This window comes from Geotrypetes seraphini, chromosome 2, assembly GCF_902459505.1.
Source record: "Geotrypetes seraphini chromosome 2, aGeoSer1.1, whole genome shotgun sequence".
Classification (NCBI taxonomy): Eukaryota; Metazoa; Chordata; class Amphibia; order Gymnophiona; family Dermophiidae; genus Geotrypetes; species Geotrypetes seraphini.
The window spans coordinates 402,255,530-402,281,196 of NC_047085.1; the positions used below are offsets into that span (position 1 = coordinate 402,255,530).

General features: G+C 43.8%; 1 protein-coding gene across 4 annotated transcripts in view; it reads left to right on the forward strand.

Annotated features, from left to right (window-relative positions):
• SNX13 (sorting nexin 13) overlaps window positions 1-25,667 on the forward strand; it is a 308,184-nt gene that overhangs the window by 73,462 nt on the left and 209,055 nt on the right. For all 4 annotated transcript variants that reach the window (XM_033930949.1, XM_033930947.1, XM_033930946.1 and 1 more), the window contains 2 exons: window positions 3,485-3,574; window positions 18,768-18,889. In XM_033930949.1, coding sequence (XP_033786840.1) covers window positions 3,485-3,574; window positions 18,768-18,889 — 212 coding nt within the window. The remainder of the gene's footprint in view (window positions 1-3,484; window positions 3,575-18,767; window positions 18,890-25,667) is intronic.

The following is a 25,667-nucleotide window of genomic DNA, read 5'->3' on the forward strand; positions in this document are numbered from 1 at the left end:
ATCCAATAACCAATTCCTAATCCACAACTGAATTTTGTCATCTATCCCATGACACTTTAATTTTCTCTGGAGCCTCTCATGTGGAACTTTGTCTAAAGCTTTCTGAAAATCTAGATATACTAGATAAACTGGCTCACAATTATCCACATGTTTATTCACACCTTCAAAGAAGTCAAGCAAATTGGTGAGGCACGATCTCCCTCGGCTGAACCCATGCTGACTCTGTATCATTAAATCATGTTTATCTACGTGTTCCACAATTTTATTTTTTATAATTGTTTCCACCATTTTTCCCAGCACTGAAGTCAGGTTTACCGGTCTGTAATTCCCCAGAGATCTCCCCTGGAACCCTTTTTAAAAATCGGAGTAACATTGGCCACCTTCCAATCTTTAGGTACTACAGATGATTTTAACGACAGCAGGTCAGCAATTTCATGTTTGAATTCTTTTATTACCCTGGGATGTATCCTAACTAGTCCAGGTGATTTATCGCTTTTTAACTTGTTGATTTGACTTAGTACATCTTCCAGATTCACCGAGATTTCTTTCAATTCCTCCACATCACACTTGAAAATCATTTCTGGTTCAGGTAGATCTCTTACAATTTGTTCTGTAAAGACCAAAGCAAAGAATTCAGTCTCTCTGCTATGGCCTTATCCTCCCTGAGTGCCCCTTTTTGCTCCTTGATCATACAACAATCCCATGGGATTCCCTCGCTGGTTTTCTGCTTTTGATGTACCTAAAAATATTATGAGTTTTTGCCTCTTTGGCAAGTTTCTCTTCATATTCTTTCTTAGCTTTCTTTATCAGTGCTTTGCATTTAACTTACCATTGCTTGTGTCTGTTCTTATTTCTTAATTAGGATCCTTTTTCCATTCTTTAAAGGGTATTTTTTTGGCTTAATAGCACCCTCTTCACTTCATCTTTTAATCACACCGACTCTTTTTTCTTCCTATTTCCACCTTTGCTAATATATAAAATACATCTGATCTGGGCTTCCACGACGGTATTTTTAAATAACATCCACACCTGGTTTACAGTCCTAACCTGTGCAGTTGATACTTTTAGCTTCTTTTTAACCATTTTCCTCATTTTATCATAGTCACCCTTTTGAAAATGAAATGCCTCTACAGTAGATTTCTTTTGCGATGTCACTCCTGGTAGCTGCTCAAATTTGATCATGTTATGGAAACATAGAAACATAGAGTATGACGGCAGAAAAGGGCCATCAGCCCCACAAGTCTGCCCACTCGAAAAACCCTCCCCCTAAGCACTTCCTCTAAGTGAACCCACATGTTTATTCCATTTTTTCTTAAAATCAAGCACATTGCTGTCCTCAACTACCTGAAGTGGAAGATAATTTCAACGATCACCACCCTTTCGGTGAAGAAATACTTCCTAATGTCACCATAAAATCTTCCACCCTTGATTTTTAACGGATGCCCTCTTGTTGCCGTAGGTCCTGTAAGGAAAAAGATGTCTTCTTCCACCTCAATACGGCCAATAACATATTTGAACGTCTATCATGTCTTCCCTCTCTCTGCGTTCCTCGAGAGAATATAGCTGCAACTTACCTAGACGTTCTTCATATGGGAGATCCTTGAGTCCTGAGACCATCCTAGTCGCTGAACCGACTCTATTCTCAGCACATCCTTTTGATAATGTGGCCTCCAAAATTGAACACAATACTCCAGATGAGGTGTCACCATGGACCTGTACAGCAGCATTACCACTTCAGGCTTTCGGCTGACAAAACTTCTTCGGATGCAACCCAGCAATTGTCTAGCCTTGGATGAAGCTTTCTCCACGTGATTGGCAGTCTTCATATCTTCACTAATGATTACTCCCAGGTCCCGTTCTTGTTAAGGTCTCGCCATTCAGAGTGTAAGTTCTGCATGGGTTTCCGCTACCAAGGTGCATAACCATACACTTTTTGACATTAAAACTCAGTTGCCAAGTAGTAGACCATTGCTCCAGTAAAAGTAGGTCCTGCGTCATACTGTTGAGCCCAGTAACTCTGCCCACTTCGTTGCATAGTTTAGCGTCATCGGCAAATAATGTAATTTTACCTCAAAGTCCCAGCACTCCACTGATCACTTCCGACATTTCGGAACCATTTACCACAACCATTGAGCCAGTCTTTAACCCGTGTCAGATTTTAAGAGAAAATGGGACATTCACATGGGATCTCTAAGGGAGTAAAGTCAGGGGGGTGGGTCATTAGAGTGGGCAGACTTGATGGGCTATAGTCCTTTTCTGCCGTCATATTCTATGTTTCTATGTTTCTCCTAGTCCCAGTGAGTTCATCTTGTTCAATAATCTACGGTGTGGGACACTATCAAAAGCCTTACTGAAGTCCAAATACACGACATCCAGTGGACCCAACACTGTTAACTCCTTGCATTCCACTAAGGATCAAATCTAAAATAGCTCCCCCTCTTGTCGGTTCTAGACCAGTTGCTCCAAGAAGCAGTCATTTATGATGTCTAGGAATTTTACCTCCCTAGCACTTCCCAATGTAACATTTAACCCAGTAAATGTTGAGGTAATTGAAATCAGTTCTATCAATGATCCTTACTCATATATAAATGTAGGAGTCTTTTAACTAGCCAGGGAGCACCTTATAACTTATTTTTCTCATTAATAACGTTACCCCAAACAATAAGCTTCACAATTTTAAAATTGGGAGAAAAAAGGCCTCAGTTCTGCTTCACATGGCCAAAAAACTCCCAGCTTAATCTGTGAAAAGCTTATATCATATGCTATTACTATTAGTTCACAGTCAGTTCTCTGAAAAAACAGCGCCCTGTAGAAAGATCTTTCAGCCACATGCTAGGGTATCCAACATCAAAGAAATGTCACTTTTGTTGATAGCTGGCCATTCTCCGTTCCAACTGTGATGTTCTCCCTCATGGTGTTCCTCTCATCCGCTTGAGTTTTAAAGTCAAATGCAGAGATCCTACAGGGTCTCTTCCCAGGATCACGGGCAGCAGCTCCTTCACATGGCTGACCCAGAAGCTTTCCTTCTGATGACAGCTCTGACGTTAGAGGGAAGGCTTCCGGGTCAGATTTGGTGGTGTGCTGGGTGCCTACATGCAGCTTTGTGAAGTGGTGCATGCGGTTAGAAGGGAGGAAGAAGGAGACACTGCTAAGGTTGCTAGTCCGGGAGGGGTACAGGAGCCAAATGATGGCCACAGCAGCATTGGCAGAAGGGTGGGAGAATTTGGCCGTGGCGGTACCAGCAGCAGGAGGGCAAGTGATGGCGGTGCTGCGTACCTCCTGCAGTGGTACTCGTACTGCTTGTTAAGAATCTCTGATTTAGAATGCTGGGTAGCATCTGTACTAGTATATTGGATGACATCACACATCAGTGGTATTAATGTGTTCTGCTATCCTCAGAACATCTGCTACAGGTGAGAAACATTGCTTTCTCCACAAACTTGAATAACACTGTTACTGGTTTTGTTTTGTTTTTTTCTTAAAGTGTTTAGAGGAAATGAAAGAAGAAGCTAGGCCAATAAGGATCGACAGAAGGTTGACAGGCTCCAATATGATTGATGAACCTCTTCAGCAAGTAAGTATTTATGTAAATTTTTTGTCTTAAAAACACATTTTACATAATTTTTCATCTTGAGCTAGGGAGGTGTTGAAGTTTTGGGTTGTGATTAAGAATGAGAGAGATGGGAGTCTGCTGAAGGTGGATAGAAAACTGTAGGAAGTTGAGCATTGGAGATTGGGAAGATTGAGAAGGTTAAGGGCTCCTTTTACTAAACTACATGAAATAGTGGCTGTAGCACACTCCTGTGCTGGTCTTTGTTGCATGCTAAGGCCATTTTTAGCACTGCCAAAAAAAGGCCAATTTTCTGAATTAATCGCCATGCACTAATGTTGCCACTAGTGTATGGCCATTAACCAAAATTAGTACATGAGCACTTTACCAACACCTATTTTGTAGACAGTAATAAGAAAATACTTTTTTACAGAGAGGGTGGTATACATGGAATAGGTTCCCAGTAGAGGTGGTGGAGACAAAGGCCTAGATTCACTAAAGTCAGTGATCGTTGCTAAGCCGTCGGTAAATGATCGCTGCTAACCGTCCTGATTCACAAAACGACCCACTGCGTATTTCCCCCCTCGATCGCCCATATGCCGATCCGGCCGTGCTAAAGTTGTAAAACCCCATGCAAAATAGCTAAGCAATTGATTCACTAACATTTGCTTTGCTATTTTGCATCGGGTTTTACCATCCTAACACCAGACTGTTGTAGACCTGTCGGTAACTGTGTTACCCATTCAGATGTTGCAAAAAATCAGCTTTAAATATCCAACCCAGATTAGAAACTTGTATAGAAAAATGGGTAAAAAAAGGATAATTAACCTATATTGTTTCAGAACCAAAAGCTCTATAATTTCTTATGAATCTAAAACCATCAAAAGTTAATGTGAAGTATGTTTCTTAGTTTATTATAATCAACTTCGTAGGAACCTTAAACTTTCCCTATGAATACTTTGTTTACTTGAGGAAGGATATATTATAGAATACTCAGTAACAGATCATAGGACCTCTTATGATCTATATATCTTTTCAGGTCCACATCCTGTATTATGTTTTTTATTAATCATATATATCCATACCTCCTTCCTATCCCTCAAGCAATTCTAAAACACCTTTAACTTCCATGTGTGTGAAAATGTGCCTCAACTATATCCTCTCCCCTCTCTCTTTTTTCTCTTTTTCTTTATAACACAAGGCAGCACTTATCTTTAGTGGTTCCTGCCACATTCAGCGCTGGTTAAATAATTCAAATTCTAGAGCTTTTGGTTCTGAAACAATATAGGTTAATTATCCTTTTTTCCCCATTTATTTCTATACAGGTAACTGTTACCGACAGGCCTGCAGGTTTTTTCACAGGTCTGCCTGTTTGTTTGGTTTTTTTTCATTTTTTTTCCCAGGGCATAGATATTTTGCGTGTATTACACATGCAAAATATCTACCCCATTAAAAAGAAAAACCAGGCGGACCTGTCAAAAAAATGAAAACTGGCTCCCTTCTGACAAACGGGCTCTCCCCCTGGCATGCGGCGACCCCAGATGGCAGGAGAGATGCCCACACCCTCTTGCCACCCGACGCTCCCACCACCTCGCTTAAAAATATGGCAGGAAGGATGCTCACTCCCTCCTGCCATCAGCAAAATAGCCTCCCCCATGCCGAACACCCCCCCTCTGCAAACACTCCCACCACACCAAAATGGCAGGAGGGATGCCCACTCCCTCCTGCCACCGCAGTGCCCACTCCCCTGCCCTCCCCTGGCTGATACCTTTGCCATTATCTTCGGAAGCAGGAGGAACCGCAAAGACCTCCTGCTCCTCCGCCCAGCTGTGACGCCACTGGGCCTTATGCCCCACCCTGGTGCATCATGTGATGCACGGAGAGGGGCCTAAGTCCCTGATTGGCTCAGATGCCTCATGATCCTCTCTTGGGAGGGGCCTGAGGCGTCTGAGCCAGTCAGGGACTTCCTTAGGCAGGAGATAGTTAAATTCTGGAATTTGTTGCCAGAGGATGTGGTAACAGCGGTTAAAAAGATGGGTTTAAAAAAGGTTTAGACAAGTTCTGGAGGAAAAGTCTATGATCTGCTATTGAAACAGACATAGGGGAAGCTACTGCTTGACCTGGGATTGGTAGCATGGATTATTGCTGCTGTTTGGGTTTCTGTTGGATGCTTGTGACCTGGATTGGCTTCTGTGGAAACAGGATCCTTGGCTAGATGGACCATTGATCTGACCCAGTATGGCTATTCTTGTGTTTAGATCAGAACCTGAATCTGAAATCTAAACAGCAGTCGTCCTTTTGACTCCTTTCTAGAGAGCATTGCCAACACTTCCCTGATTCTTCCTTGCATTTTGCCCATTGGAGGCAGATTGATTCATTTTCACTACCATTGGACTCTTATAACAACAGATTAGTAGGTACTTTGAGATGTCACAAAGGCTAAACCCTGCGCTTGCTAAGAAAACCTTCAAATCACCTACCAAATGAGTCTCTTTCAAACTCCCTCCAGAAAACTCTCCTTCACCAAGAACTCTTGGCGCTTCTCCAGCTAAGTGCAATAGAACCTGTTCTTCTGCAGGAGAGAGACTGGGAGATCTACTTAAAGTATTTCCTAACACCAAAAAAGACCAGAGTCTTTCGACCTATTCTAGACTTCTGGGGCCTAAACAAATGCTTGCTGAAGGAGAAGTTTTGCATGGTCTCTCAGGGAAGCCTTCCTGCAAAAAGGTGATTGACTTAGCTCTCTAGATATCAAAGGACTAGATTCACTAAACTTACCAAAGCGATCCGATCCGTGGCCGATCCAGTCCTGGGTGACCGATTCACTAAAGAAACATGCCCACAAATAATCCTACGTATTGCTGCGGAGCGATTCTGGCGCATGCGCAGACCATCTTCTTTGCCTGTAGATGGTCTGCTCATGCGCTGGCTCTTCTAACTTCCCTCTTGCTCCCTAAAATGACTGACAATAGAAGAAAACATCAGCTGCAAGAAAATGCTTTTCTATCTCTTCTTCTATTCCACTGGATCTTTTCTATTTCTTCTTCTATGCCTCCCCTTCTCCACCCCAACCTAACCCGACTCAAGCCTTCTGCTACTGCTGAAACTCTTTTGTTCCATTGCCCCGACTCGAGTAATTAAGGAAGCTCCCTGCTGCTGCCTCTTTCCTTAGCAAGCTGCTTACCATCCCTATTTTACATTCTCAGCCCTGAGGGGCAGAAGGGCAGCTCCACAGGGATTCACAGAAAGGAAAACCAAACAGAGCTGGGGGTAGGATTCATCTAATCTCCTTTGGCAGCTACCCAAACGCTGCTGTCTTCTGACCGCCTCCCTTTAGTATGGAGTAATCGTATGTCCAGAGGAAAGCAAGTTAACAGTTCCTTTTTTTTAAAAAAAGCTTTTATTGCCGCGAGCCCATGGTTTTAACCCGCGGGTTTAAAGTGGGTTAAAACCATGGGCTCATGACAATAAAGCGAGTCAGTGGCCACATCAACCAGTTCCCTCTCCTTGTACAACTCTGTGTACAGGAACCCTTCACACTTCAAATCTTGCCAACATTGCTGACTCAAAACAAGAGTTCTCTCCTTTATTCAAATCTACATTCATTAGAACTTGCAGCATGGTATATCTCTCTCCCAGTGAGTAGATGCGTTCATACTTTCTACACTAGTGTCAGCCATCATTGAAGCATCTAGAAAACCATCCACACAGCACTGCTTCTGGTGTAATCTCTACTTGCTAGATCCAATCGCTTGTACTCTTCCATTTGTTTTGGATATCTCCTACACCTTTCCAATTATGATCTCAAGACTACTTCAATCTGAGGGAGAGAGGAAGTGACGTCACTCTACCGAATGGCAGAGTGATTTTCGAGCTCCGATGGGGCTTGAAAGTAATGGCGATTAAATTACTTCACAAGTGAGACAGAACCCCCGATTTATAGTGCAGCAGTGGGCAGAGTACATGGTGAGTCGCCAAAAGCTGGACAAGTTCCGCTTTAACGAAACAACGAGCGGTAAACAGACGGTGAAAGCATCGGGGTCCCCAGTGCTAAACTCCAAGATGGCGTCTCCAGGGCAGTTTCAGCTGTCGCCGGCTGTAGCTGGGTCGGAAAATAATGCTGCAGCTCTGAAAATGATTTTGGAAGCTGGATTCCAGGACTTAAAGTTGGAAATAAAAGGGGTGAGAGAAGATCTTAAGACAGTGCTCACCGAAATCAGAGCAGAAGTGAGTGATTTGGTAGGTCGGGTTGAGGCCTCCGAACATCATAAAAGAAACCAAGACAGCGATGGCCCAGCAAGTAAAGGAGCTCGCAGATCTACAAGTGCAAATTGAGGACTTAGAAAACAGGTCCAGGAGAAATAATTTGCGTTTTAAAGGGGTACCTGAATCTGATCAACATAAGAACTGTATGGAAGTGGTGAAAAACTTTTGCAGTCAGCTATTGGGGCCTGAAGAGACTGTGGATACAGCTAATATTATTATTTTAAGATCACACCGCAGCTTGGGGGCGAGCAAACCAGGTACCCCAAAAGACATTATCGTGTACTTTGGAGACTATTTATTTAAAGAAAAAATTCTTCAAGCGGCCCGTAAGCGCCCACAATTTTCATGGAATGGAATTGTGGTGGGAGTTTTCTAAGATTTGGCTCTTACGACTTTACAGAAGAGAAGGGCCTTTCGCGAGATGACTCAGGTACTGCGCTCTGAGGGCCATCGTTATTGCTGGTTGTTTCCTTTTGGAATGTGGTTGACTGTTAATGGAAAGTCACGCAGAGTGGATATGGTGGGAGATGCGTGGATTGCTCTGAAAGATCTGGGTTGTAATAACTTGCCTAGTGTTTCAACTGGAGCGACTTCGAAGAAAGTGGGGAGACCGGTGGAGGCCTCGAGCATGGTTACTCGGTCGACCAAGAAGCTGCCATCCTCGGAGAATTGAATAACAGCAGTGGATTGGAGTATAGATATTGTTGAACTTGTTGGGGGCCCCTTAGACTAATTGAGGATCCTTCAACTTGAGGCTTTGGAGGTTTTTTTTTTGTTTTTATGAATGGTTAGTTACATGACCCCCGGCTGGAAGAAAGATGTATGAATGTTGGGGGTGCAGATGAGTAGTGTGGGTTATAAGTGTGGTTGATATTTTGAGTAGCTGATAAGGGGGAAGTTGATGTAATATATAAATGTCACAAGGCGGTGAGGGATGCAAAACAGGACTATGAGGAAAAAATAGCCCGGGAGGCCAAAAACTTCAAGCCCTTCTTTAGATACGTGAAGGGGAAAAAACCTGCAAAAGAGGCAGTGGGACCCCTGGACGACAAGGGAAGAAAAGGGTACATCAAGGAAGATAAACAGATCGCAGACAAACTAAATTCCTTCTTTGCGTCCGTCTTTACGAAGGAGGACACCTCAACAATACCTGAAGCGGAGAAACTGTTTACAGGAGAAATAGAGGACAGCCTCACCACAGTTGAAGTGAACTTAGATCAGATATACTACCAGATCGACAAACTTAAAAGTGACAAATCCCCTGGACCGGATGAAATTCACCCAAGAGTCTTGAAGGAATTGAAGGTTGAAATCGGAGAGTTATTGCAAAAACTTGCAAACCTGTCAATCAGAACTGGTCAGATACCAGACGACTGGAAGAAAGCGAACGTCACGCCAATTTTCAAAAAAGGATCGAGAGGAGAACCGGGCAATTATAGACCTGTGAGTCTTACGTCTGTCCCAGGCAAGATGATTGAATCACTGATCAAGGATAGCATAGTTCAGCACTTGGACACACACGACTTGATGAAACCCAGTCAACATGGATTCAGGAAAGGGAAATCGTGTTTGACGAATTTACTCCAATTCTTTGAGACCGTGAACGAGCAAATTGATAGTGGAAAGCCGGTGGACATAATATACTTGGACTTCCAGAAAGCGTTCGACAAAGTTCCACACGAAAGACTTCTCAGGAAACTACAAAGCCATGGCATAGAGGGAGATATACAAAGATGGATAGGCAAATGGCTGGATAACAGGAAGCAGAGAGTGGGCATTAATGGGAAGTTCTCCGACTGGGAGATAGTGACTAGTGGTGTACCCCAGGGCTCAGTACTTGGACCGATCCTTTTTAATATTTATATCAATGACTTGGAAAACGGAACATCCAGTGAGATCATCAAGTTTGCAGATGACACAAAACTCTGCCGGGCAATCAGATCGCAGGAGGATAGTGAGGAACTCCAGAGCGATTTGTGTCGGTTAGAAAAATGGGCGGAGAAATGGCAGATGAAGTTCAACGTGGAGAAATGCAAGGTAATGCATTTAGGCAGTAAGAATAAGGAATACGAGTACAGAATGTCAGGTGCAAGTCTGGGAAAAAGTGTACAAGAAAGGGATCTGGGTGTACTGATAGATAGGACCCTGAAGCCGTCAGCACAATGCGCGGCAGCGGCAAAGAAGGCAAATAGAATGTTGGGCATGATAAAGAAAGGAATCTCGAGTAGATCGGAGAAAGTTATAATGCCGCTTTATAGGGCAATGGTCAGACCCCACTTGGAATACTGCGTCCAACATTGGTCTCCCTACCTAAAGAAGGATATAAAACTGCTGGAGAGGGTGCAGAGACGAGCAACCAAACTAGTGAAGGGTATGGAGAAACTGGTATATGAGGATCGACTTAAAACACTGGGATTGTTCTCCCTTGAGAAAAGGAGACTGCGTGGGGATATGATCGAGACCTTCAAAATACTGAAAGGAATCGACAAAATAGAGCAGAGAAGATTATTTACATTGTCCAATTTGACACGGACAAGAGGACATGAAATGAAGCTAAGGGGGGACAAGTTCAGGACTAATGTCAGAAAGTTCTGCTTCACACAGAGAGTGGTTGGCATCTGGAATACTCTCCCAGGGGAGATTATTGCAGAATCGACAGTCCTAGGCTTCAAAAGCAAACTAGATGCATATCTCCTTGAGAGAGGCATATAAAGTATGGTTGGCTATAAAATAAACCAGGTGTATACTTGGCAGGGCCTCCGCGTGTGCGGATCGCCGGACTTGATGGACCGAAGGTCTGATCCGGAGATGGCGCTTCTTATGTTCTTATGGGACTACGGTAGGAAGATGTTATTGTTTTAAAGAATGGTTATGATTGGGAAGCATATGGGGACAGTAGCCTTTTGGGGGAGACTTCATCCTTTCTCGATGGCTGGTCTGGTGGCAGCTGGATCGGTATGTATGGGGGAGAGGAGGGGGGGATTTGTGGGAAAATTGGAGGAGGTAGGGGGAATAGGGGGTAGGATTCCAGAGTGATGTGCTTAGGATTGGATCTTGGAATATCAATGGGATGAATAGTCTTGGGAAAAGGAGTATTGTTTTCCGGAATTGAAGAGAATGGGATGGGATATTTGTTTACTTCAAGAGACCCATCTAAGGCCCAGGGATGTGGGTTTTTTGGAGAACCCAGCATTTGAACATGTTTGGACACATCAAGGGGAAGATTCTGTTAGGAAAAAGGGAGGGATTGCAATTTTGGTAAAAAAGGGTTTGGGTTTGGTTATTGAGCAGGTATATCAGGACCCTCAGGGGAGATGCTTGGCGTTGAGAGGGACTTTACAGGGGCAAAGAGTGACAATAGTGAATATCTATGGCCCCAATACTGCCCAAATTGAGCTTTATCGGTCACTGCAGCGTGTGCTGCCATTCTTCCTTCAGGGGGGTGATACTTTTGGGGGGAGATTTTAATGTGTTTCCAAATGGGCGACTGGATCATTCTAAAGGGGGTGGAGGTTGAATTAGGGGGCATACTTGGATTTTTCTGGCATTTATGCATTTATTGGGATTGGTAGACTGTTTGCGCCTTCTGCATGGGACCCAGCGTAATTATACTCATTATTCTCATGCACAACAAACCTGTACTAGGATAGATGGACTCTGGGCTCATAGGAATCAATGGGGAAAGGTTAGGGGGGGCTGAGATTGGGAGTAATCAGGTGTCTGATCATGCTCCAGTGTGGGTGGAATGTACTGGGGTGATATCTGGGGGAGGAACCCGCTACTGGAGGCTTAATGATTCTCTACTTAATACCCCAGAGGTGGAAGAGGAGATTCTCCATAGCATAGATAATTATTTAGAGTTTAATGATACGGGGAGGTGTCAGATGGGATTCTATGGGATGCCTTAAAGTCCGTTTTGCGGGGTGTTTTTATTAAGTGGGGAGCTTGACTTAAACATCAACGAACTCGAGCCCAGCTATGCTTACGGGAACGTTTACTCTCCTTGGAAATGTTGCACAAGAGTACATCAGACCCCCACACGCTAACGCAATTGCGTCAGATACGGGGGAGTTGTTGCAACTTCAAATGGAAGAGTTTAATTATGTGCGAGAGCGCTTTCAGTCTTGTAAGTATAAGCATAGTAATAAATGTGCCCAACTAGCTTGTTATATTAAAATTAAACAGGCAAAGACATCAATTACAGCGATTGGAGATAGTGGGGGGCGGGTTCAGGTCACTGATAAAGATATAGGTAATTCCTTTTTGGAATATTATCGACAATTGTATAGTCTTGATGAGAGCGGGGAAAATGTTGAGTACATCGTTTTGTAGACAAGGTAGATTTGCCGGAACTGTCTCTTGATGATTGGAAGTCGCTCAATGAACCGGTCACGTTGGGGGAAGTAATGGGGGTCATTCGGGGTGTAAAATCTGGTAAATCCCCAGGACTAGATGGCTATACGAGCCGCTTTTATAAGAAATTTGGACCACAGGTGGCCCCATTGTTAGTACGTATAATAAATGGGGTCTTGGAAGGGGGGTTGCTTGTCGGATTCCATGGGGGAAGCGAGTATAGCGATCCTTCTGAAACCTTGGAGGGATCCGTTAAGTTGCAGTTCGTATAGACCTATTTCCCTGTTGAATGTAGATGTTAAAATTATAGCAAAAGTTTTACCTGTATGTATGGGTAAGCTTCTTCCCAGCTTGATTCACATGGATCAATCTGGTTTTATACAACAGAGGTAAGTGGGTGACAACATTCGACGTACCTTACATTTGATGTGGCATGTGAAGAGGAACCGGGAACAGGCAGTATTGATGGCGATCGATACTGAAAAAGCCTTTGATCGGGTATCTTGGGATTTCTTGTGGGCTGTTATGGAAAAGGTGGAATTGCAGGGACCCTTCAATGCCTGGGTTCGAGCACTATATCAGGAGCCTCGGGCATGTCTTCGGATCAATCAGACCTATACTGAATTTTTTTCCATTGCGCGGCTCGACAGGGCTGCCCGCTTTCCCCATTACTCTTTGCTTTATCCATAGAACCATTGGCGGTATTTATTCGAAATCATCCTCGACTGAAGGGGATCCAGGTAGATGGCATTAAACATCGTATAGCCTTATTTGCCGACGATATTCTTTTGTACATGGGAGACCCAGATCGTTTTGTGGGATCCTTGTTACAAATTTTTGAGGAATATGGAGAAGTGTCCGGGTTTAAGATTAATTTAGATAAGACTGAAATAATGAATCTTACTTTAGGGCCATTACAGGTTGCTGATTTTCAGCGCCTATTTCCATTTAAATGGACATCCAAGGGTATTAAGTACTTGGGTATCTATTTATCAATGGACTTGGATACTTTATATGAGGCTAATTATGGGCCGATTCTTCGGAAAATTCAGGCGGACTTACAACTTTGGAATGGGCTGTGGCTTTCATGGGGTGGACGTATTGCTGTCCTCCAGATGAATGTGTTACCCAGGTTATTATTTTTATTTCAGACTCTTCTTATTCCTTTGCCCACTCGACTGTTTAAGACTTTACAGTCAGAGTTTAGAAAGTTTATCTGGGCAAATAAAATGCTTAGAATCTCTCAGAGGGTGATGTGGGCAGATAGAGCTCGGGGCGGTATCTTAGATGGTATTATCAAACAGCGCAATTACGGATGTTATTGGAATGGGAATTGAATCCACACAAGTGGGGAGTGTTGTTAGAGCAGTCCCTGATACCTCAATATAGATTGTCTACTGGGCTTTCGTCCTCGCAGACGATTCGACAGTGGAAATTGGAAACTGATAATCCCTATATATTGCACTTACTTACATTGTGGGGTAAATTGAGGAAGGATTGTAACCATGGGGTGGCCTTTTCTACCTTGGCCTCATTGAGGGATGAACCCCAATTTTTGGTGGGTAAAACTAACCCAGTATTTGTAAGATGGGGACAGATTGGGTTGACCACCTTTCGAGATTTTTTTACGTACAGGGACTTTGATTTCGTTTGAAGTACGGCTCAAACAAATGGTACTAGAGCCCACTAGGGCCCAGGCCATCCTGGACCTGGTACTTACGAACAGGGAAAGCGTCTCGGAGGTCTCAGTGGGAGAGACGCTAGCCACCAGTGACCATAACATGGTATGGTTTAATCTTAAGAAAGGCTTCCCTAGATCACAAACAAAAACAAGGGTACTCAATTTCCGGGGCGCTGACTTCACACGCATGGGAGATTTCGTCTATCAGACGCTGCAGGTTCAAGAAGTAACTAATAATGTGGAAGCTATATGGTCAACCTTGAAATCGATCCTTCATGAGACAACTATCCGCTACATAAAATCGGTAACCAAACAACAAAGAAAAAAGAAACCCCAGTGGTTCACAGATGAGGTATCGTACCTCGTCAAGGAAAAGAAAAGAGCATTTCTCTCATACAAACGCACGGGGGGGAAAGAAGCAAACATTGATTACAGTCAAAACAGCAGTCAGGGAGGCCAAAATTCGTATGGAAGAAACTCTAGCGAAGAACATTAAGAAAGAGGACAAATCCTTCTTCAGATACATTAGCGACAGGAAAAAGAATGCAAACGGGATAGTACGCCTTAGAACAGCAGACGGGAACTATGTAGAAACAGATTCTGATAAAGCCAAACTACTGAATGATTACTTCTGTTCAGTCTTTACCTGCGAGGCACCAGGGCACGGGCCTCGGCTAGAAGCAAAGCAAAGCATGGAAGACCCATTTCAGGAGTTAGAGTTCACACCAGCTGATGTTTACAGAGAACTGTCAAGACTCAAGGTGAACAAAGCCATGGGACCGGACAATTTGCACCCAAGAGTGCTAAGAGAGTTATGTGACGTCTTGGCAGAACCGTTAGCAATACTCTTCAATCTCTCCCTAAGTACGGGGAGAGTTCCCCTGGATGGAAAACTGCCAACGTTGTTCCTCTGCACAAAAAGGGGTGCAGAGCAGAGGCCGCGAATTACAGACCAGTGAGTCTCACATCAATAGTGTGTAAACTCATGGAAACTCTACTTAAAGGGAAATTAGATACGATATTGGATGAGGGGAATCTGAGGGATCCCTGTCAACATGGATTCACTAGGGGCAGGTCATGCCAGTCCAATCTCATCAGCTTCTTTGATTGGGTGACAGGAAAGCTAGACTCGGGAGAGTCTCTGGACATAGTATACTTGGATTTCAGTAAAGCTTTTGACAGTGTCCCACACCGTAGACTATTAAACAAGATGAAATTGATGGGGTTAGGTGAGAAACTAACTGCATGGGTCAACGATTGGCTGAGTGGAAGACTTCAGAAAGTGGTGGTCAATGGCACCCTCTCTGAGACATCGGAGGTGACTAGCGGAGTGCCACAGGGCTCAGTCCTGGGACCATCCCTTTTCAACATATTCATAGGGGACTTGACCCGAGGGCTTCAGGGTAAAGTAGCGCTGTTCGCAGATGACGCCAAACTGTGTAATATAGTGGGTGGAAGCAATCTCACGGATGGTATGACGCAGGATCTGATCAAGTTGGAAAACTGGTCCTCGACATGGCAGCTGGGCTTCAACGCTAAGAAGTGTAAGGTCATGCATCTCGGCAGCAGAAATCCATGCAGAACATACACCCTGAATGGAGAAACACTAGCTAGGACTTCAGAAGAACGGGACTTGGGAGTGATCATCAGTGCAGACATGAAGGCTGCCAAACAAGTGGAGAAGGCCTCATCCAAGGCAAGGCAAATGATGGGATGTATCAATAGAAGCTTCGTCAGCCGCAAACCTGAAGTCATAATGCCACTATATAGAACCATGGTGAGACCTCATCTGGAGTACTGTGTGCAATTCTGGAGGCCACATTACTGTAAAGATGTGCTTCGAGCTGAGTCGGTACAGCAAATGGCCACTAGGAAGGTCTCCGGACTCAAGGGTCTCTCATACGAGGAAAGACTGGGCAAATTGCAGCTCTACTCTCTAGAGGAGCACAGGGAAAGGGGTGACATGATTGAGACTTTTAAGTACGTCACAGGCAGTGTCGAGGTGGAAAACGATATTTTCCTTCCCAAGGGACCCTCAGTCACAAGGGGGCACCCGCTCAAACTCAGAGGAGGGAAATTTAGTGGTGACACCAGGAAGTATTTCTTCACAGAAAGAGTGGTAGATCACTGGAACAAACTTCCGGTGCAGGTAGTCAAGGCCACAAGCATGCTCGACTTTAAGAATAAATGGGACATCCATGTGGGATCCCTACGTGGGTCGAGCAGCACTCAGACTTAATGGGGTGGGTCAGTAGAGTGGGCAGACTTGATGGGCTGTAGCCCTTTTCTGCCGTCACCTTTCTATGTTTCTATGAAGCCTTATTACGCATTCCAGGGATAAAATCGGGGGATTATCTGTCATACTTGCAAGTGAAACATTACTTGGGGGCTCAGGGTTGGGATAAAACATCGTTTTTTGAAACTGAACATTTAGAACAATTATTGGTGACATTGCAGAAGGTGCCCAGGACCATCTCTGTTATATATAAATACCTACAGGGGAGAAAAATAACTAATTTGATTTACCGACAACACTGGGAGAGGGATTTACATTGTATTTTTACTGTTAAAGAGTGGGATATTATTTGTGCTGAGGTGGGTAGAGTATCTGTTTGTGCTTATAAAGTGTTGAGTCGCTGGTACTATACCCCAGAACGACTTCACAAGATGTACCCTCAGATCTCAGCTTGTTGTTGGCGTTGTCACAATGCTGAAGGTAGTCCTGTGTTAATACCTTGTTAGCCCATGGTTGTGAATTCTTTGTCCCACTTATTGGGGGTTTCGGTCCTCAATACTCCTCAATGCTGCTTATTGGGGTTATCTACTATTTGTGTGACAAGATGGCAAACACGCCTATTACGCATGGGGTTAGCAGCGATTAAATGTCTCATAGCTGGTACTGGATGCCAGATGATCACCCACTGTAACATCAGAAACACTTTCCCCATTTGTAAGCACTAAGTCCAGTATGACCCCCATCCCGCATGGGTTCCATTACCAACTGCTGGAACAGTTGTCCTTGTAGAGAATCCAGGATCTTCCTACTTCTAAAATTCCCTGCAATAGGGATTCCCCAGTCAACATTCAGCATGTTAAAATCACCTATTAGCAAGACTTCCCCTTTGTTAGATATATTCTGAATATCTACTATTAAATCTCTATCAACTTCTTCCATTTGTGAAGGACCTGTATATCACACCAATGTAAATATATTCACCATTCCCTCTTTTCAAACTTATCCATAGTTCCTCTTCCTTGCCCTGCAGATCCTGCAATTGTGTGGCTTTAATATGATCTTTGACATATAACGCTACTCCCCCTCCTTTTCTTCCTATCCTGTCTTTCTTGAACGGATTATAGCCCAGTATAACTGCATCCCAGTCATGGTTGTCTGTGAACCACATCTCCGTGATTGCCACTATATATAACTCCTCTTCTTCCATCACAGCTTCTAGATCCAGAATCTTGTTTCCCATACTTCGAGCATTAGTATATACTGCTTTCCAGACATTGCCCCCTTTTCCCATCCATGTAGAGATATTCAGTGATTTACTTTTCTGAGGGCTTATACTCACCCGGGAGCTTTGATCACCCTGCGCCATCACTTCTAGTTTAAAGCCCTCTTCTGTAGATTAGCCAGCCTGCCGGCAAAGACACTTCTTTCCTTCTTTGATAGATGCATACCATCCCTGTTCAGTAGCCCTTGGAAAATCATCCCATGGTCCAGGAAGCAAAAACGCTCTTGATGACACCATCCACGTAGCCACACATTCATCTCCAGGATGTGAGCTTCTCTGCCCTGGCCTTTATCCTTGACAGGGAGGATGGACGAGAATACCACCTAAGCACCTGACTGCTTCACCTTCTCTCCCAGAGCCACAAAGTCACTTTTGACACATTCACAGGGGTACCTGGCAGTATCGTTAGTGCCAATGTGGATGAGCAGCATTGGATAGTAGTCACCAAGAGAACCATCTCCACATAGCTGGCAGACTGTATCTACTTTGCCTATGTTCAGGCAGAACTGACGCTTGAAGGTAGTGTCACTGCACATAAAGTTCAAGCAATGATGACTTCAGTAGCCCTTCTACGTTCCACTCCTATTGAAGCCATCTGTAAAGCAGATGCCTGGTCCTCAATTCATACCTTCACATATCATTACTGTTTGAAGAATCATCCCAGAAGGGATAGTTGGTTCAGCCAAGCAGTTATACAGAATTTATTCTCTACTTAAAATGCCAACTTCCCTCCAACCCTTTTGGTTTTGCCAGGCTCATGGTAGTTGTCCATAACCCTCTTCTCAGCAACTTGGGAGTCACACATGTGAGAATATATACTGTCCTCAGAGAACACCTGCTACAGGTGAGTAATTATGTTTTTTCAGAGAGCAGTAGGTTAGAGGAGAGAATGCAGTCAACACAAACTCTCCTGTGTTCTCCAGGAGTTGGTTAGTACCTAAAGCTTATGGATTGCAAAATATTTATCATCTTAAAGCTTTATAGAAATGAAGAGGCCTCTCCACAGTAGTGGTGATGCCCATCATCCTACACATGCTTAGTGAGTACAGGTATATGTGTAGATCTTTAGAAGATTTTAAAAATGAAATCTATTCTGGGCTCTGTTGAGAACATTATCCATTTATAATCTTCTGTTGTGGAGGACTCCCTGATGCAGGTAAACAATTTTTGCTGTTTGTAGTAAGGAGAAATCTTAATTTTTTCAGCAGAAGGCATTTAAGTATAAAAAAACCTAATAGTAGCTACAAACTTTTGATATTTTAAAAAGTAATGATCTGAATTATAACTTTTTTCTTCAGCTAATTCTTTAATCATAAAATTTTTATTTTTTTTCTGAAACTAAACTAAACTATGGAAGGCCTTTTTATGTTTGTTTGTTTTTTCTCCTTCCTTTTTATAGGTAATCCAGTTTTCCCTGAGAGACTATATCCAGTATTGGTATTACACACTAAGTGATGATGAATCTTTTCTCCTTGAAATTAGGCAAACTATTCAAAATGCACTTATTCAGCTTTCTACTAGGTGAGATCATTTACATTTAAATAAACTTTTTTATTCTATAAAATTATATTTGTCCTAAAGTTTAAGAGAGTGATTAATTTGCTAACATAAAAGGTATATTTTGGGGTTTTGTTCTCTGGTGAAAGTGGAGGCGTGGCAGTTTAAAAGAAATGTGTATTGTTATCCTGTGATCAATGAGTTTGCATATGTTTTAAATTTAAGAGGGTTAATTGCAGTGATTACAGGTATATCAATAATATACCGTATTTTTTCCCCCAAAAGACGCACTTTTTTCCCCCCAAAAGTGGGTGGAAAAGTCTGTGCATCTTATGGAGTGAATATTGCATCGCAGACCGTGATGTGCAGTGTTCTCCCTAGCATCTTTTAGCCGGGCGCTCTGACCAGCTAGTTTAGGGGAGCACCCGGTTGTCTGCCAGGGAAACTTACAGAATATATGGTACCTTTTTTTGTCTTTTTAAATCCTGGTGGCCCAGCGGTGTTTCGACAGGAGCAAGCTTTTTGCGCTCCTTCCCTGCACTGAACCCCTCCCTCGCTGGATGGCTGCCTCAGAACTTGTGGCCAGCAGTGCACAAGGCAGGAGTGAGCTTTTTGCGCTCCAACCTGGCCATGTGCTACTCCCTGAATGGATGCCGTCAGTTCTTGCAAGTCCCGCAAGAACTGACAGCAGCCATTCAGGGAGCGGCGCGGGCCCAGGCTGGAGCGCAAAAATCTCTCTCTTGCCTTGTGCGCCGCTGGCCGTGAGATCTGAGGCAGCCATCCAGCGAGGGAAGGGTTCAGTGCAGGGAAGGAGCGCAAAAAGCTTGCTCCTGTCGAAACACCGCTGGACCACCAGGATTTAAAAAGACAAAAAAAGGTACCATATATTCTGTAAGTTTCCCTGGCAGACAACCGGGTGCTCCCCTAAACTAGCTGGTCAGAGCGCCCGGCTAAAAGATGCTAGGGAGAACACTGCACATCACGGTCTGCGATGCAATATTCACTCCATAAGATGCACAGACTTTTCCACCCACTTGGGGGGAAAAAAGTGCGTCTTTTGGGGGAAAAAATACGGTATATTATTGATATACCTGTAATCACTGCAATTAACCCTCTTAAATTTAAAACAGCGTGGGGCAGGTGCACGGAAAGCTTGCTCCTGCCAATACACTGCTGGAACACTAGGATTTGAAAAGGTGAAAAAAGGTAGTGGGGTTAAAAAAATTGTTAGTTGGCTGGGACGGATCCCTCCTATCCCTGCCTACCACTAGACCACCAGAGAGGGAACAGGGTATAGGACAGGGTGGTGGGATAGGGTACAGAGCCTTTCAGGGAGAGGGTCAGGGTGCAGAGCTTGGCAGGAAGTGAGGGGGCTAGGTGCAGTCTAGAAAATGAGAAGAGTGCTTGAGCCTTAAAGTCTCTCCTCATTTGTTAATGAGAGTGATGATTGTTCTTAATACCGCTGTTGACTTTACATGGTTGAAATATTATTCTGCTATATTTTATTAAATATATTAGTACACCATTTGGTTCAGAATATTTTTTTTCTTGTTTTCCTCCTCTAAACCTAGGTGTGTCTTATGGTCAGGTGAATCTTATAGTGCAAAAAATGCGGTATTTAAAAATTAATCTGTCAGGAGACTCAGAAGTTATTTACATGTCCCATAAATTACCCAGATATAAAGGGCAGCAAGCAAAATGCAAATGATGGCTTAACTTTTTGTAGGATTGAATAAATTTGGTTGTCACTTGTAGCTCATTTGATGACCTTATTTATCTTTATTAGTTCATTAGTTCATTAGCATTTAGCTATATTAGTTCAAAGGATTACAGAAGTTGCCCTTCATTTTGGGCAGACTGGATGGACCATTCGGGTCTTTATCTGCCGTCATCTACTATGTTACTATGTCTTTCGGTAGCTGTCTGATATACAGCTTTTGCAATATAAAATTTTTAGTTTAAAGATATTTGTTGGGTAGACTAAGGCCTGGGATGCATTAAAAATACCGACTGGATCATTGTAGGCTGATTCTCTGGCTGATTTTGGATGAGCAATCGATGCACTACCAAGTTTGCATGCAAATGATTTGCACGGAGGTGCAAATTATTTGCATGAAAACTACGACAAATCAATCGCTCAGTGAGCGATTAACACATGCGCAGAGCCCTAACAGCAGTGATAGGGGAAGCAGCCTCTTGTCACTGCTGTTAGGGCTTTTTTTTTTTTTTTTTTAATGGCACAGATTTTGTATGTGTGTTACACACGCACAATCTGCCCCATAAAGAAAAAATCCCCCGTGCTGATGGCCCTCCCCAACGATCCCCCAAAACTGGCATCACAACCCACCATGTCAGCGAAAATGACAGCAGAGATGCCTACTCCCTCCTGCCTGGCCGAATACCCCATGTCATGCCCTCACCTGGTCCTGGACCCTCCCGTGCCATGACCCCTCCTCCCTCCCAAACCATCCCCTTCCCTCCCCTATTCCTCCTGAAAAAAAGGCAGGAGGGATGTCTACTCCCTCCTGCCCCTGAATGCTCCCCTGAACCCCTCCCACCCCCGTGCCTTTATTAAAAGTTGGGAGCTGGAGGGAAGCATGGTCCCTTCAGCTATGAGTCCTACACATTAAAAATGATAGGCCTTTCCCTCTCCAGTACACCGTGTGATGCTTGGGAAGTAGCCTAAGGCCCTGATTGGCTCAGGCGCCTAGGGTCCCTCCCCTTCCAATGCTGTTCTTCTTTGTATTTTATTTATTTTTTGTTCTTTTTTTCCTTGTTTTAGGTTTCTTGTCGAAGTCATGATTCAGACCTTGTCTGAAATGTGGCAGAAAAATCAAGAACTTTAACTTTCACCCAAAAAGCTTAATCTCCTTGGGTATGAGCCATAACCAATGCAATTGCAGGCATTGTGCTCGTATGCCTTGTCACAAGGGGATGCACTTATGCTTGTTTGAATTCAGGAATCTTCTACTATGCTAAACACTGGCTGTAGAGACCCAGACTTTCTCCATCTCCAAAGGCCCCCTCCTACTTGGCCCCAAACTCCTTAATGATAAGTTAAGGTACTCTTAAAGTCTTTAATTTTAATAAATTCTAAGTTAAAATAATATGAGATGCTTTTCTTCAACTTAATCCTGATTGCTGTCCCTCTTTCATCAAACTCTTTTTGGAGGTTGCTGCACCACCAAGATTTACTCTCTGATCCAGGCCAGATTTTACTCATAACCATTAACTGCACAGTCCAAATTGGCAACAAATGACTTAATTCCCTCTACTGAGCTCCAATAATTTCTGTCACCCCTTCTGGACTTGGAGACTCCCTTTTTATTAAAATTGATAGATTTTGATGATAATGTCCTATCTAAAAATACCAGTCAGAACAGTTTACAAATAAAAATATCTCATTAAAACAACATAGCAAAAAGACAAGTCTATAGCAATACATATACACAAGACAATGAGGCAACAGCTATTTAATAAGAATTGTCTGATCCTGGAAATGCCAGAGAGTACAGGCAAGTCCCCGGGTTAAGAACGAGACTGTGTACTCGAATCCTGTACAGTACACAGTCTAAAAAACATTAAAACATTTAAGAAACAGCCTCAAAACAAAGTACAGAAGCAAATAGAAAGACAAGATAGGAGGTTTACACTTACTTTTGTTCTTCATCCATCTCACTGTTCCCTCTCCACCACCACCACATCCATATCTCCCTCTCATCTCTCTCTTCCCCATCCATCTGTACCTCACGCCTCTCCCACCACCATGTCCAATATTTCTTTCTCCTTCCCTATGCCCAACAATTCACCTCATTCTTCTTTTCCCCATGTGCATTGTTTCTTTTCCTCTCACTCATACACCCATGCCCAACAATTTTCCCTTTCTATTCCCTCCCCCTTAGCATCTCTTCCCCTCACTCCTCCATTGTTCCATCCTATCTCCCAAGTTCATGCTCCCTCCCTCCTTCCTTCCCTCCTTTGTTCGAAGTTTGTGATACCTCCTTTCTCAACACCTTGACAGCAAGATTATTCCACAAATTCTCAATTGTATTGAGATCTGGTGAATGCCCTGGCCATTCCAGTCGCTGAATATGGCTCAATGTCATTCATTTTGTCACCATCTTTGCCCGATGACAGGGTGCATTATCATCCTGGAAATGGAAGTCACCCTGAAAGAGACTTCTTGCAGATGGAACCATTACATTTTGCAAAGTGGAGAGATATTTGGCACCGTTCATCATGCCTTCAATCACCTGAAAGCATCCAATGCCATTGGCTGGCATACAGCCCCAGACCATGATTTTTGTCAGATGCTTTACAGTCAAGTCCAAGCACTGTGGTTTGAAAGCCTCATCTCAGGGGGTTATTGTAGCGACCCAACAGACTACGTAGTTCCTACAAAGCTTGGGATTTGAAATCAATTTTCCCAAATCCCACCTTCAGCCCTCTCAGAACCTACAGTTCATTGGAGCTGTTCTGGACACTGTCCAACTCAGAGCATTCCTTCCTCAGCAGCATCTGGATGCTCTTCTTCAGCTTTGCCATAAAGTGTCTTCCCTTTCTTCACTCTCAGCGAGACACATGATGGTACTACTCAGTCACATGGCCTGGACCATTCATGTGACTCCTTTTGCCAGACTTCACCTCAGAATTCCTCAGTGGACACTGGCATCAGTGGGCGCAGGCTTGTAACCCACTCTCTTGACACATTACAGACACTCCTTTGTTGAGACAGTCTCTCCACTGGTGGATATTCTCTTCCAATCTCTCCAAAGGTTTACTGTTTCAGACACCCCCTCATCAGAAGGTTCTCACGACAGATTCCTTGACCTACGCTCAGGCTCATCTCAACGGTCTCCGTATTCAAGGTCACTGGTCCAGCACGGATCATCAGGGTAACATCAATCTGTTGGAACTCAGAGCAATCTTCAATGCTCTCAAAGCTTTTCAGCATCTTCTTCACGACCAGGTAGTCCTTATTCGGACAGACAATCAAGTAACCATGTACTACGTCAACAAGCAGGGAAGAACAGGATCTCTCCCTCTTTGTCAGGAAGCTCAAAGGGTGTGTGACTGGGCGATCCATCACAACATCTTCCTGAAAGCAGTCTACATTCAAGGAGAGAAAAACTGGCGCACAAATGGAGTCATCTTCTGCAACCTCACAAATGGACACTCAATTCTTCGCCTCTTCATCACATTTTTTCTCAGTGGGGAACTTCTCAAATAGATCTCTTTGCGTCTCCTCACAACCACAAACTGCCTCAGTTCTGCTCCAGGATATACTCTCTTCATTGCCTCGAGGCAGATGCTTTCCTTCTGGAATGGATGAATCTGTTTCTGTATGCATTCCCTCCATTCCCTCTCCTTCTCAAGACTCTTGTCAAGCTCACGAACGATCATGCCACCATGATTCTAATAGTTCCTCGGTGGCCCAGGCAACCCTGGTTCTCCCTTCTACTTCAGCTCAGCAGCAGGGAGCTGTACCTTCTACCAATTTTTCCATCTCTGCTTACACATAATCAAGAATCTCTTCTTCATCCCAATCTGCAGTCTCTACACCTGACAGCTTGGTACCTCTCAACATAACTCCTCTTCAGTTTTCTCAACCTGTTCGGGACATTTTACAGCTTTCCAGAAGGCCTGCCACTGGACAATGCTACCACCAAGAATGGACTAGATTTTCTACGTGGTGCATCTCTCATAACAAGGAGCCTTGGGAGACCTCCTTGTCTTCTGTCTTGGATTGTCTTCCATCTTGGATTATCTTCTGCATTTATCTACCTATGGCCTCAAGTCTACATCCATTCGAGTCAATCTTAGTGCAATTGCTGCTTTCCATCAGCCTATCGAAGGGAAACCCCTTTCTGCTCATCCTGTGTTTTCCAGATTTATGAAAGGACTATTCAATGTCAAACCTCCTCTCAAACTGCCTCCAGTGGTTTGGGATTTCAATGTTGTTCTTGCTCAATTGATGAAGCCTCCTTTTGAACCAATGGATACGGCTCATCTGAAATATCTCACTTGAAAAGTGGTGTTTCTCATTGCCCTGACATCTGCTCGAAGAATCAGTGAACTGCAAGCTTTAGTTGCTGATCCACCTTTCAGTTTTCCATCATGACAAGGTGGTCCTCCGAACTCATTCTAAATTCTTACCTAAAGTGGTTTCGGAATTTCATCTCAACCAATCCATTGTACTACCAGTATTTTTTCCAAGGCCTCATTCTCATCTTGAAGAATCAGCTCTTCATACCCTGGACTGTAAGCGTGCTTTGGCCTTCTACTTAGAACGTACCAAATCACACAGATCTGCCCCACAACTTTTTGTCTCCTTCGATCCAAACAAGTTGGGACTCCCAATTCCTAAGCGATCCATCTCCAACTGGATGGCTGCTTCTCCCAATTCCTAAGCGATCCATCTCCAACTGGATGGCTGCTTGTATCTCTTTCTGCTATGCTCAGGCTGGACTGCATCTACAGAGTCGAGTCATAGCCCACAAAGTCAGAGCCATGGCGGCTTCATTGGCTTTCCTCAGATCCACTCCTATTGAGGAAATTTGCAAAGCTGCCACCTGGTCCTCGGTTCATACTTTCACTTCTCATTATTGTCTGAATGTTTTCTCCAGACGGGATGGCCATTTTGGACAGGCAGTATTACAAAATCTATTCTCCTGAATTGCCAACACTCCCACCATCCCATTCTGGTTAGCTTGGAGGTCACCCACATGTGAGAATAGGTGTTATCCAGGGACAGCAGGCAGCTATTCTCACAACCCACCCACCTCCCCTGGTTGGCTTCTCT